At 39.5% G+C, this 15342-nt stretch overlaps 1 protein-coding gene across 2 annotated transcripts in view; it reads left to right on the forward strand.

The window, feature by feature from the left end:
* The window catches only part of AHNAK2 (AHNAK nucleoprotein 2), a 119776-nt gene that overhangs the window by 84190 nt on the left and 20244 nt on the right, over window positions 1–15342 (forward strand). For both annotated transcript variants that reach the window (XM_031953124.1, XM_031953125.1), the window contains exons 4-7: window positions 1263–1364; window positions 3656–3797; window positions 5908–6092; window positions 11554–14800. In XM_031953124.1, coding sequence (XP_031808984.1) covers window positions 1263–1364; window positions 3656–3797; window positions 5908–6092; window positions 11554–14800 — 3676 coding nt within the window. The remainder of the gene's footprint in view (window positions 1–1262; window positions 1365–3655; window positions 3798–5907; window positions 6093–11553; window positions 14801–15342) is intronic.

Consider the following 15342-nt stretch of genomic DNA (forward strand, 5'->3'; position numbering starts at 1 on the left):
CAATCCATAGATAATGTGAGTCCTGTGGAGTGATACTCCACTACCCTTTACCTCCACTGAGGAGGTACTTTATGCCAATTATCTCCCTAGATATAGAACAGAATACACAGTGTGTGACAAGTTCTGTCGATTAATAGGGGTTTCTGACTAAATGAATTTCTCCATGGCAGAAAATCATTTTAGGAGAGTGGAGAGAATGGAGTGGAAAGATGTGGAAAGATTATATACTCCTACGAGTTAGGAAAGTGAGGTTCATTTATTTTTGAAATCATATGACCTTTGCCCTGGAGAGAGCACTTTATCCAACCCTACTCCCCATCCCTGAGCAGGAATGCCTTCCACTCCTTGTTCTCATGTAATCTTGTCTCTTTTACTGCCTTACCGTGTAACCTTAGGCAAACCCTTGCCTAATCTGAGCTTCAGGCTCCTCATGTAATTACAAATAAATTATTGATTGTTTTACATAGGTAGACAGTATCCACCTTTTTAATTATAGGATCATATATTTAGAGACCATTGAGTCTAATTCTCTCATTTTACAGATGAGAAAACTGAATTTCAGAGAGGTTAAGTGATTGGTTTAGAAATATCTAGCCTGAGTCTCAACCTAAATCTTCCTCACCCCAAACTGAGTACTTTATCTACTACACCTAGTGATCTCTTATGCTATTTTATTGCCCCAGGAAATCTGAGGGAGTGCTGGTAAATTGGAGGATTAAATACTCTTTTACTATGAGAGATAATGGAGGAGTTAGCATCAGAGAAACCTGGGGAAACTTATATGAATAGATATAGAGTCAAATGAGCAGTACCAGATGAACAATTTATACAATGACAACAATATTGTAGGATAAATTATTTTGGAAGAATTAGAAACTTTGATCAGTGTAATTACTAACTACAATTACAGAGGACTAATGACAAAACATTTTACTCACCTCTTCATAGAGAAGTGAAACATTCAGAGGGTAGAATAAGACATATTTTTGGATATGATCGCTGCAGACATTTGTTTATCTTCACCATACATGTTTGTAATAGGGATTTTGTTTTTCTTTCATTCTCAATTGAGGGAAAAGGCATTTTTTTGCAAATGAAAAAATATAAAAATATTTTTAAAAAGAAAAAAAACTCATATCATCTCATTTAAAAGGTTATGGAAGCCTTAGATAGAGGCTGAGTCTTGCTCAGCCTTGCTCCATGGGAACCTTTCCTTATTCTTTGAGATCAATAGGCAACTTTAATTACTTCTCTCTTTGTAGGAAGATACCCAAACTGGGCGATTTTCCTTAGGAAGACGGAAATCCAGGTGGAAACGTGACTCAGGTGAATCCCAAAGCTTTTCTGGGAGGAGTCAATCTGAGGTATGTTCCAGAAAGAAACTAGGGAACTCATTGATAGGTATAAACCTATCACTAGATCCCACAAGCCTAGCACAAAAGGCTTTCTGCAAACACCATTCTTGTCCAAATGACTTCAGTGAACTCTTATTTGTTCTTAGGATTATAGGATTTAGAATGATGACTATAAACTCTCCAGGAAAATATAATTTCCTTGAGGGCAGGAGCTATCTTCCATTTTTGTTATTGTATTTCCAGTCCTTCATGTAGTACCTTGAATATATTTTCTTTCTTATTAGTATAGAAAATTCCAGGTTAAGAACTTTATGCAATTTATGTTTTCAGACAGATGTCTAGGCCCAATGACAGGTTAAGTGACTTGGCCAGAATTGCAGTCAAGATTGTCTGAGCTGAGATTTGAAACCAGGTCTTCATGACTGCAAAAAGAGCTCTTTATCTCTTTCCTATTGACTTGTACATAGTAAGCACTTAATAAATACTTGTTGAAGTGAATTGAACAAGACATTAGAACATAGACCACAGAATGTCAGAGCATGGAAGCACCTGAGAAAGCAGAGTTCCATTATTGAACAATACACCAAGTCCAACTCTATTAATCATCATATTAAGGAAATGATCCTGGTTTTTTCACATTTTGAAAATAACTGCCACATTCATGCCAATACCTGCTGCAGAGCATGAAAAGAGAGACTTTTGTCTTCAACTTGATAATTTCCTGTAAGTCAAATCACCATGTACCTTGATGTTATCATTGTTCACTACACATGTTTGACTCTTTGTGACCCTATTTGAAATTTTCTTGGGAAGGTGCTGGAGCAATTTACCATTTCCTTCTCCAGCTCATTTTACAGATAAGGTAACTGAGGCAAATGGGGTTAAATGACTTGCCTGGGGTCACATAGTTTGAAAATGTCTGAGACCATATTTGAATTCAGAAAAATGAATCTTTCTGACTCCAGGAATGGCACTGCACCATATAGTGCATGTATATGTACACATACATATGTAGGTATATGTATATATACACAATACATATATTATATATATATATGCATACTACCAGTATACACAATCAATTTGCACCTATGTGTGCAGACATATTATGTATATCTACATAAACACATATACTTTGGATAGATAACACCAATGTATAAAATGACCATAGAAATAAAAAATGACAAGTATTCTAGATTCACCATGTCAAACTCTTTGTGTGGTCTGAGCCAGATTAAAATGTGGTTGGGAAATGTTTAGGCAAGAATGAGGGCTGTAAAGAACCTCCAAATTGATGAGCTCACAGAGCCCTTTAGGTATCTGAGTCTAAGCTGGGTGATAGGCTGCAGAAGAGAGTGGATATATAGGGAGTTTGGGGGTGTTTCCGACCCCCAAATTGTGCTTCTAACACTAGCTACATGGCTACGATGTGCAAGTCTCAACATCTTTATATAAACAGACAAGTAAAAAACTATAATGTACAAGTGAAAAGTTAAAGGTTTCTGATGGAGGAAGTTCTTTACACTTAGGAAATCAGAGACATTCCTCCCTGATTCCCAGAGTGCCAGGTATTAAGGAGAGAAAGATGAGAAACTGTATGTTTTCTCCCTAAGGCATGGAATTAAAGAAGAGTTTAAAGAAATCTTAGAATATGGCTTATAGAATTTCAAAGCTGGAAGAGATTGTCTTATTCTAAATCTAATGTCCTTTGCAATGCAGCTAAAAGTTTGAAATCTATACAGCATTATTTTGTTTACATCAAAATATTCTTTGAAGTTTAATGCCTTTTGCAGTTGTCGACCTGATTTCACAGAATCACAGAATCTCCAATTTGGAAGGAACTGCAGATGGCTCTGGTCCAACAGGAATAAGAATAATCCCCACATGCCCTACTCTCCTACCCCTCCATAAGCAGTCATCCCAGCCTCTACTTGAAGACTTCCAGGCAGAGAGAGCTCATGGCCAAAAATAGAACGAGCTGCTTCTCAAGGCAGTGAACTGTGCTGGCTTCTTCAAGTGGAGGCTGGAGAATTACTTTGAGGATGACCTTTCAATTCGGATTCTGAGATGTGGGGAAACTATGCTTACAGAACCCTGAGAAAAGTCAAGGTTATTCTGGATCTCTGACAACTCATGTTGCCACATGAAAGGGTGGTTCAGTTTAAAACAGAATCCAGCCTGAAACTCTGACACTGTGGCTCTCCTCAGTTTAATAATTCAGTCTCTGTCAATGTCACGTGTTAACTAGGGTTACTCTGCTCTTTCTCAGAACTCTGTCTGCTTCTGTCTTGGCTGTGCAGGAACCAATGGAGGTCACTCTGCAGACAGATGTGGAGGCTGGAGCCAGTGGCTACAGTGTCACTGGTGGTGGGAAGGAGGGAATTTTTGTCAAGCAAGTACTGAAGGACTCTTCAGCCGCCAAGCTGTTCAGCATGAGAGAAGGTACCATCCTGTGTTATGGTCAGGGGGGGGGGGGGGGGGGGGGGGGGGGGGGGGGGGGGGGGGGGGGGGGGGGGGGGAGGGGGAGGGGGAGGAGGGGGTGGTGGTGGGAGGAGAGAGAAAAAATCTCCTTAAAAGTAGCCATCTTCATCCCTGATCTCTGTCCTTACACTCCAGACTTACATTTCCTCCTGCCTAGGTCCAGTATAACCATTTCCACCTAAATAATTCTGCCTCTCTATTTCCCCTGACCCATGTCCTTAGCCCAACTTACCCAGTATAATACGGTGAAAATTTGAACGTTGAATTTGGGTGTCAAAGGATTTGAATTGGGTCCTGGTTCTGGCATGATCTATAGGACACTTTTTCTCGTATAGATTCCCTACTTATGACAGCCCTGGGTCTTAAAACCTAGCCTCATTCTAGAGCCTTTTGAGTTTTTCAAAGGAATACAGATTTGTTGCGTTGACTGCAGGGCTTCCTCTCTTTATTTTCTCAACTTTCTCTGATCTCTGAATTCCAGTCTTAGATATGTTTCATGACCTGACCTCTGAACCTGCTTTGCCTTTCCGGGCTCAAGGATCTGCCTCTTCCCCATTCTCTGGTCAACTTGGGCCTTGCTCCTTACCATTGCCCTGACCTGGCATCTGTTGTTCTGGTCCCTTATCGTACATTGCCAGATAAAACTTTTCATTTTATTGGTTTTTCACATGGGGGAAAACAATGCTGATTGAGAAATAATACACTAGAAGAGGAAAATGTATATAAAAGAAAGCTACCTAGCCCTACCCAGACTGGATGGTATTTACCTACTTTCTAAGTTATTCTATGAAGCTAAAAGTCTCCAGACCTAAATCAGCTAATCATTACCCTTCCTAATCGTGAAATGAATATGTGAATTTTCATGCCCATGATTGGAATGACATTTTTCTTGAAAGACCAGCTTAATAATAGTCTAGGATTTATTTACCTGCACACTTGGAATTGAGCTCATTGGTTCATTCTACAATTCCAAGTAGCCTCTCAGCCAATCAGGAAGTTTTCTAATGGCATGTAAGTTTGGAGATATTCTACTCATATTACTATCATATTACTACATGATAGTTCAGCAAATTATATGTCTCCATTTCCTCTGTCTACAAGGGCAGGGGGTTAAAAAAATCCCCCCCCTCTAAAATATAAACTATAACACACACACACACACACACACACACACACACACAATCCTGGATCATAGCCAGAAGCAATGGGAGGTAGCAGAAAGTCTCTGACTATCCTAATTTGGAATTTGGAGAGATCTGAGTTTGGATTCCAGTTCTGACTGTTGATAGTTATTTGTCATTTCAATCCTCTGGGACCTGTTTTTCTCATTTGTAAAATGAAGATAATAATCCTTATATTCTCTATATTTCAGGGGAATGGTGAGGAAAGTCTGGGGGCTAAATTTGGACTTAGAGAACCTGGAGTCAATCCTAGTTCTGTCACTTAAATTCCAAGTGTTCTCTGTCAAATCACTTATTTCTATTTCCTCTTCTAGAAGATGGAATTGAACTAGATAATATCTAAAGTCCATTCTAGCTACAATAGTTTGGTTCCATTAAGTGCTTTGTAAACATTAAAGGATTGTAGACATGAAAACTACCATTATTTGTATCATGGTGCATTAGAAAGAAACTTGAACTTAAAGTCCTTGGACTTGAATTCAAATGGTGGCTCTGCCACTTAGAACTTGTGTGATCTTGGACAAATCACTTACCTTCTCTGTGCCTCAGTTTTCTAATATGTAATATAAAGGGATTGAGCTACAGGAATTCTTCAAGTTCCTTTCCAGTTTAAAATCTCTGATCCTAAGAGTTGGCAGGTCTAAAGATACTTGCCTCTTGTGAGCAGGGGACAGGAAGCTTACCTCAAGTATCAAATATATGTCAAGTGCTTGGTACATAGTGGTATTTAATAAATGCATGTTTTTTTACCCCTTTCCTCTCAGAATCTTGACTTCTCCATCTATAAAAGGGAGATAATTTGTGATACGTCTGCACTCTTCCCAACCTTAGCAAGAGACTGAGCAGGAAGTTGAAGTCTCAGTGTTACAATGCCTTTTCTTTTTCTGCAGGTGACCAGTTGCTGAGTGCAACTATCTATTTTGACAATATTAAATATGAGGATGCCCTCAAGATCCTACAGTACTCTGAACCATATAAGGTGCAGTTCAATCTCAAACGAAAACTAGCATCAAAAGACGATACAGAAAAAGTTCATCATCCAGCCACAAGTGACATTAGAGAAACAGACCAGCAGGTAAAATCTCATATGCTTCTCCCACTGTGGCACTAGATGTGCTGCTCTATTCAAGGATATCTGATACGGGCAGCATTGGAGTGGAAGATGGAAGAAAGAGACCCTTGGAGGCCCCTAATGACTCACAATGCTATAACTAGCAATTTTTGTGCCTAGGGCAAGCAATTGGTCCTTAATGTCCTTAAAACTGAGGGTAGATGAGGTTAAGGGCTGTTAGGTGGTGCAGTGGATAGAGCACTGAGTTTGGAATCAGGAAAATTCATATTTATGAATTCAAATCCAGTCTTAGATACTTACTAGCTGTGTAACTCTAGACAAGACACATAACCCTCTTTGCCTCAGTTCTTCATCTGTAAAATGAGCTGGAGAAGGAAATGGGAAGTCACTCCAGTATCTTTGCCAAAAAAAAAAAAAAAATACAAATGGAATTACAGGGAGTTGAACACAACTGAAGTAACAATAGATGATTTGGTTTCTGGGCATGGTTGGAATACTGTGAGGCTGTTACTATGGAATCAACCATCTAAGGAGTAGAAAGGCAGGAGTAGAGGGAAGCAGACAAGCTAGGGAAGAACTCAGATCTGGGTGGAGGAAAGACAGAGACAGAGGGAAGAGAGGAAGAGAGAGGGAGAGAGAGAGAAAGAGAAAGATAGAGACAGAGACAGAGAGAGGGTGAGAATGGAAGGGCTCACAACAACTGGCAACTTCCTGGTTAAACTATTTATTCCTATTATATCCTATTATCTGCCATCTAGGCTCATGTATTTCTGCCCTTCTGAAGCACTGCAGGAACTATCACAATCTCTTAAATTTCATCATCCTGGGTCAAAAGGCTCAGTTATCCTGCCCTAATTGTGGCTCAGAATTGATTTTTGCCTGAGCAAACCAGGTCAGAAAGAATTAGCTTAATTATCCAGTTCAATTCATTAAGAACTTATTGAGGATCCTTGACCTTACTCCAGAACTGTGTCCTTCCCCTGAACATCTTTAATTTCCTTCTTTCATTGGTTGAATTAGATCTGACATGCCTGCCAGAGAACTGTTCACTTCCAGACTGAGTGTGTGAAATCTATTCCATAGCAATAAAAAGTTATACATGTTCAATTTCATCTTCTTTGTGGAAAGATTTTGGGACTCTCCTCTTTCTGGACTTCTCAGAACTTGTCCAAATCCCAGCAATAACAAAGTGTATATGGGGACCACTCAAAAGACTTCAGTTTGAGACTGGGCCTGCATTTACTAAATGAATAACTTCCAACAAATAATTTCTCCTAAATTTTCCTTGAACAAGGAGATGGGGAGGTTGGACAAAAGGATAACAGGGGTGCTTTTCCTGCTTTAAAACTATGATCTTACGATCTACAAACTTCCCCTAGCTCTAAATCCTTCAGTGCTGTGAGGTCATAGAGTCCTGTTTTCCTCCTCTGTGAGGGAATGGGGATGGTGATTTCACTGTCCCTGGAATCTCCTAGGTCATAAAATTCTATCTGGAATGAGGATCAGTACCTTCTCTGAGACTTAGAGTCTTAGAGAGCTTCTTAGGGAACTGAGAATTATTATTATTAGTAGTAGTAACAATAGTTAACATTTATATAGTATCTACTATGTATCAGGCACTGTATTTTACAATTATAATATAATTTAATCCTCATAATAACACTTGGAAGTAGAAGCTATTATGATCTTCATTTTACAAATAAGGAAACCGAGGCAATTTGAAGTTTAGTGGTTTGCTGCAGACTACACAGCTAGTCTGAAGTCAAATTTGAACTCAGGGGTTTTTGACTTTGGGTCCAGTGCTCTCTCCACTGTGAATCCAGCTGCTTATTGAGCCAACTGATCTCTCCTCTATCCACTAATAGATTCAGATCCTAATTCGGAATACATATTATGTAACTCTAAGTAAATCACTTTACTTCTCAGTTTTCTAGGCAATTCCAAAGTTAAAATGCTTATACCTATGAAATCATAGGTCCAAGGTGGACTCCTATCCTTCTTCTGAGGAATGAATAGGCTGGCATTTATTCTTACCTTAGGATAACACACCTTAAGACTAAACTGACATTGGGAGAATATGTAGCCAAGTGTCCTCATTTTATAGGGAGGGGCCATGATACCCCAAAATGTTAAGTGTCCCAAGTCCTGAATGTAGTAAATAGCAAAATCAAAATTTGAACCCATCCCTTCTGATTCCAAACGTAGCACTCTTTCCACTACTTGACAGGACCATGTAAGGCTGAGGTGGGGAAGAGGAAGTACTCAGTAAAATTTTAAAAAATACAAACATGGGATCTGTTACTATTGAGTTCCATTCCTTCTTCCTCCCCATTAGGAGCTCACAGTTTGAGAATGGGAATAGCACTTATATGCCAGGGAAATTTCATATGAGATTTCAGTAATGATTGGACTCTTCAGTAGTTTAGATAGAAGAGTAAGGGGTTTGGACAAGTGCTGAGATGTTCAGAAAGAGGGGGAGAATTCCAAAATCTTGAAGAAGATGAAATTGATCATGTATTTTCCTATATCAAATTGCTACTGCCTCAGGGCAGGGAGTGGTGAGAGGAGGGAGAGAGAGAATTTGGAATATAAAATTTTTTTTAGAAAAATGAATGTTCATGTTAAACTATATCAGATTGCTTGCTGTCTTAGGAATGGGGGAGATGGAGGAAGGAAGGAGAAAAAATTGGAACTTATAATCTTACAAAAATGAATGTTGAAAACTATCTGTGTGTATTTGGAGAAATAAAATGCCATTGAAGGGAAAAAATGAATGTTAAGGGCAGTGTAGAGCAGTCAGAAGGGCTTGAGTTCAAATCCAACCTCAGCCACTTACTACCTGTGTGACCCTAGGCAAGTCAATTAACTCCGATTGCTTCACCACTATCCCCACCCCTTCAAATTTGTCTTTGCATGTAAGTGGGAGAAAATAAATATGAAGTCAGGAGGACCTGAGTACAAATCTGGCCTCAGACACTTCATACTTCCTAACTGTGTGACCCTCGGCAAGTCACTAAACCCCAATTGCCTCAGGAAAAAAAAAAAACAACCCAAAATATTATTTAAATACAAATTATTAATGTTGTTAGAATAATATTATTTAAAAAAAAAACAAAATAAAGAAGATTAAGGCCCATTTCAGCCTGAAAAATGCGCGCAGCTGGAATGCAAACTGGCCCTGCTGATTTGACATTAGGAGGAATCAAAAGATCACCAGCCGTGAACTGAGAGAATCTGGTTTCAGATCCTAATTATCCTGATTCTGTTACTTATTAGCTGTGAGGCCTTAGCCAAGACCCTTTTGACCTCTGTGCTTCAGTCTCCTGCTCAGTAACTTAAGGGTTTAATTAGATAACCTTCTAGTATTAAATCCCATAACAGTCTCAGAATCAGAAGAACCTTAGAGCAGCCTCTAATCCAACCAATAGATGAAAAGTATACCAGAATCTAAATGAGATGGGTTTGAATTCTAGTTCATTTCCTGTATCACTTTGCTCAAGCCACTTAATTTTTCTAACTCTTAGTTTCCCAAAATCACAAAATTTGAAGATCAGAAGGGATCTTTGCATCTAATTTAAACTGTACCTAAAAGAAACCCTAACTATAATGTACTTGACAAATGACCATTGAGACTTTATGTGAAAGAGGAGCCCATTCTCCTCTATATGATGACAAGTTGGACCAGATGATTTCAAATGTCTCTTTTTAAAATCATATCTTATGATCCAGAGTCATTTAACCTCTTTGAACCTCATAAAGTTTACTCATAAAATGGGGGTGTTGATTTCAACATTCACCTTTGCAAAACCTTGTGTTCCAAATTTTTCTCCCTCTATCCCCCACTTCCCTAGACACCAAGCAATCCAATAAAAGTTAAACACATACAGTTCTTCTAAACATATTTATATATTCATCATGCTATGCAAAAAAATCAGATCAAAAGGGAAAAAAAATCACAAGAAAGAAAAAACAAACAATACCAACAGCAAAAAGGTAAAAATACTATGCTTTGATTAACATACAATCTCCACAGTTCCTCTGGATATGGATAGCTCTTTCTATCACAAGTCAAATAGTTAAATTTTTTTTTAAAGGTAACACATATAAGTTTATTTCCCTTTTGGCTTGCTGATGTAGTCACTTAGTGTCCAGAGCTGCTTCAACTTTTTCCACTTGTGACCCTGTTTCAGAAATATAATAGATATAAAATCAAACATTTACTGATAATAAAACATAATCGCATGATCCTCACATTCAGTTACAAAACCCCATATGAGTTGCAACCCAGCATTTAAGAAGCTGGGGGTTAGACAACACTTGCTACAATAATATCTGTCATAATGGGTAGTCATTAAAGACTTCAGCATTATATTAGTCAATATGGTGAAGTCTCGTTTTGCAAGAGACTAATCTCACCATCTTCATTATCCCTGTAGTAGTTCAAAAAGGAAACTTATCTTTCTTTTGCTCAGGCTACAGGGTGTGGTGTAAAATTTATTTTTTCCCTTCTTGGCACCACTTTGAATCCTCAGCACAAGAGAAAGGGAGAATTCTTTCTTAATATTATAATCAGACAAAATTATTCATCTTCCTGTTGCTTGCCTGCAAAAATAATTCTCTGTTGATCAGGAGTAATACCTCCCTTATCTTGTATCTTAGCTTTGACATTTTCAATACTTTCAGAAAATCCAACCTCAAAGGTTGTCTCCATCCAGATCACCATGAAAATTTGCAATGTCACTGAGCCTACCTACAGAGAGAGAGAGGAAATAGAAGTAATGGTTGGACTTAGTGTGTGGGAAGCAGGTGTAAGTTTTACCATGAAGTTCAAAGTACTTAGGAAACTTTAGGGCATGATATATAATATTATGTATTATATGTGTATTATGTAATATATAATATTGGGATTTGTTTATGTATATATTATACCCATATTATGCTATATATAATTTTATATATGTAATATATAATGTTACTAGGATTTGTTTATGTATAATATATTACACATATATATGATGTTATTATATATTACATATGTATTATGTAATAAATAATGTTATTATTAGGGTTTGTTTATATATAACATATATATGACATGATGTATTATTATAATGTTATATGTTATTATATATGTATTATTACATTATATGTGATATTATTAAGATTTGTTGGAGTCAGAAGAAGCTTTAGGGATCATCTAGTATGATTTCCTCATTTTGCAGAAGCCCAGAGAGCTAATGGTGCCACAGGTATTAAACACCTGAGGCAAAATTGAAACCTAGAATTTTTTATTCTAAATCTTGAGCCCCTTCTATTACATGCCATCCTTTTTATGACATGCCATGATGGGCCTTATCATGGAGATGGAATATTCTCTACATCATCTTAGCTTTAGAGTATTAGATAAAAGGTCCATCCAGGAAATGAAGGTGATAAACTAACCAGGTGATCTTTTCTCATTCAGGGGGAAGATCTGACAGATGGAACAATGGAGACTATGGAAAAGATGCTTGAAGAGGAAGAAGACAAAGAAAAGTTAATAGTCAAATCAAGGACAGGGAGGAGCCAGCGGCCAAAGAAAGAGAGATTGTCATGGCCCAAATTCCAGGCAAAGAAAACCAAGAAGGTTGTGAGCCATCGTCGATCACATAGCACGTCGGATGCCTGTGAGGGCAGAGCACCTGACCTCTCCCCAACAAGCACAGATACTGAATTACATTTCCCCAAAGAGGAGACACATCTGAGAGAGAAGAAAGGCAGTGAGAGGAAGAGCAAATTCCTGAATATTGGATTTAGGATGCACCGGAAGTTCGAAATAGATGACAAGACATCAAAGTCAGGCATGACAACAGCAGAAGCAAGAACTGGAACAGCAAAAGATGGCGAAAGGATCTCCTTGGATCTACAGAAACCAGAAATGGAATCAGGCAGGCTGGAATCTCAAAGTGCAACTATAATCCCAGAGCACTTGGAAAATGAAGAAAACAGATTGAAGCTACAACTCCAAGTTGATCCTGGAACAAAGAAAGAGGAACAATTGACATCAGAAGCTAAATCTATGAGTGGGGCTGTGATGGGGATCCCAGCTTCTGTTTCTGGAACACTCACTGGGTCTCATGTGTCAGTAAGAGGCAGGAGGAAAAAATCAGATGATGTGACAGACACAGTTAGTGGAAGTAAACATGGGTTACAGGCTGGAAAAGAAACAAGAGAAAAATTAGATGATACTTCTTTTGGTGTTCGAGGGCTGGAAATTGGAATTGCCAAGTTAACACTTCAGGAATCACAGGAAGACTTGGAGAAAGGCTATGAAACACCAGAGATTAGAGTGAAAATACCAACTTTACAAACACCCAAGTTTGGGTTTTCCAAAGGAAAAGTGTCAGAGGCTAAAATAAATGTCTCTGAGCATGAAAGGGAACAATCTCTGGGGAAGGTTACAGTGAATTGGGGGGAGATGCTTATGGAACACATACCTGAAAGAAATGTTCCTCCACTAGATGTGACTGGAGCCGTTGGAAAGATTTCTGTAGAGACTCCCGACTTAGATCACACCGTCCCTAACATACCTGAGAAAGGTGCAGTGATATCAGATGGGAAGGCCCAGATATCAAGCAAGAAAATGACCCAAATGCCCAAAGCAGATGTTAGCAGCCCCAAGATGGATATTGTTATTTCTAGTGCAGATGTGTCCCAGCCCAAGGTTGAAACCCACGGTCCAGAAATAGGAAAAGATGGATTGAAAATGGAGGGAGAAATCAAAATGGGGGACAAGGACATTGAGGGGAAGGACAGCAAGTTCAAAATGCCCAAATTTAAGATTCCATCATTTGGATGGTCTCCAAGCAAAGAAAAAAAGGGATCAGGAGAGGTGTCTCTACCAAAAGAAGAGGTGGACATCTCAAAAGCTTCACTAAAGAGAGATGACAAAGGTGGAGATCTGACTGTATCACTCATATCGGCAGAAACTCCTATTAGGGGTATAGATCTGAGTATGAAATCACAAAAGGGAGAAGCCACTGTAAAAGATCATAAAGAGAAGGAGGAAATGAGATTCAAAGAATCCAAAGATCAGATGGAAAATATCCAAATACTACAAACATCTAAAGCAGACATTGAAAAAACAAAAATAGATATCATCATACCTAGGGTAGATGTGTCTGTGCCCAAGGTCACATTAAATAAGGAAAATGTTGAAGCAGAAGTGGAAAGAGATGTTAAAGGAGATGTAAGACTGAAAGAAAAGGAAATTGATCACAAAGAAAGTAAGTTTAGAATTCCAAAATTCTCCATGCCAGGTTTTAGTTGGGGAAGTGGTAAGGAAATTGGATCATCAGTGGATATAGAAACCAACATTAAAGAGCCCAAGACAACTATCCCATCACACAGTATGGACAAAGAACCGGGTCTGGTCTCAAAAGACAAAAAAGTTCCAAGTTTTGATGTAAATGTGCAGATTGCTGGAGGTGAGAAAGTCAAAACAGAGTCAAAGACAGGAAAGATACCAAGTATAAAGGTGCTCAAAAAAGCAGATAGTGAAGAAAAGATGATGATAGAACGAGATGTAGAAGGAAAAAAGCAAGATGTGGAAAGTATAGACAGAAACCTGAAAGGAAAAATTGAGGGCATTGCAGAAATCTCGCAGAAAGAAAAGACAACAATAAAAGGTATAGAAAAGGAAATTCAGATATCAGAGTTAGAAGTAGAAATTGAAGAAATGAAAGAAAAAACTAAAAGAGAGGGTGTAAAAGAACACATGACAAAATACAGTATAAAAACAGCCAAAGGGGATATTAAAGGACCAAAAGTAAACATAACAATGCCTGATATAGATGTAACCATACCAAAAGCAAAAGATAATGGCATAACCACTGAAGTCCAAGTTGAAAGAGTCAAAATGGAAGACGACATGAAAATAGGAGACAAGGAGGTGGAGGTGAAGGACAGCAAGTTCAAGATGCCCAAATTTAAGATGCCGTCCTTTGGTGGAGGCAAAGAGGGAGCAGCTTCGGTGGAGGTGTCCCTGCCAAAGGCAGAGGTGGATGTTACCCTTCCTTCAGTTCAGGCCGGTGACCTGAGTGTGGAGGTGCCCACAGTGGATGTGAACATCAAAGGTCTAGACACTGAGGGCCAGTTGCCAGAGGGAGAAATTCAGTTTGGTGACCTGAAGGGGAAGACGGGGAGTGTAGGTCTCAAAGGTCACTTACCCACAGTCCACATGCCCAGCGTGAAAATGCCACAAATTCCCAAAGCAGACATTAAGGGCACCAAAGTGGATATCACCATGCCCAGTATGGAAGTGTCCCTGCCCAAGGGCAAAGCTGACATCAAGAGCCCCAAAGTCGAGGAAGAGGCAGTCATGGTGGAAGGGAACATTAAACTGGGAGACAAGGAAGTTGAGGGGAAGGACAGCAAGTTTAAGATGCCTAAATTTAAAATGCCATCCTTTGGTGGAGGCAAAGAGAAGGCAGCCTCAGTGGATATGTCCCTGCCAAAGACAGACGTGGATGTGACTCTTCCTTCTGTCCAGGCCGGCGAATTGAGTGTAGAAGTTTCATCAGCAGAAGTGGACATCAAAGGGCTAGACATTGAGGCCCAGTTGCCAGAGGTCCAGCTTGGTGACCTGAAGGGGAAGACTGGTGGTGTAGGCCTGAAAGGACACTTGCCCAGTGTGAAAATGCCCCAAATGCCCAAAGCAGATATCAAGGGGCATCACCATGCCCAGTCTGGACATGTCCCTGCCCAAGGGAAAAGGCGACATTAAGAGCCCCAAAGTCGAGGTAGAAGGGGACATTAAAGTGGGAGACAAGGAGGTGGAAGCAAAGGACAGCAAGTTCAAGATGCCCAAATTTAAGATGCCAACCTTTGGTGGAGGAAAAGAGGGGGCAGCTTCAGTGGATGTGTCCCTAACAAAAGCAGAGGTGGAGGTTACCCTTCCTTCAGTCCAGGCCGGTGACCTGAGTGTGGCAGTGCCTGCAGTGGATGTGGAAGTCAAAGGGCTAGACACTGAGACCAAATTGCCAGAGGGAGAAGTTCAGCTTGGTGACCTGAAGGGAAAGACTGAGGGTTTAAGTCTCAAAGGTCAATTGCCCAAAGTCCACATGCCCAGCATGAAAATGCCCCAAATGCCCAAAGCAGACATCAAGGCTCCCCAAATGGACATCACCATGCCCAGTCTGGACGTGTCCCTGCCCAAAGGAAAAGGCGACATTAAGAGCCCCAAAGTCGAGGTAGAAGGGGACATTAAATTGGG

Source organism: Sarcophilus harrisii, chromosome 2, assembly GCF_902635505.1.
Source record: "Sarcophilus harrisii chromosome 2, mSarHar1.11, whole genome shotgun sequence".
Taxonomy (NCBI): Eukaryota; Metazoa; Chordata; class Mammalia; order Dasyuromorphia; family Dasyuridae; genus Sarcophilus; species Sarcophilus harrisii.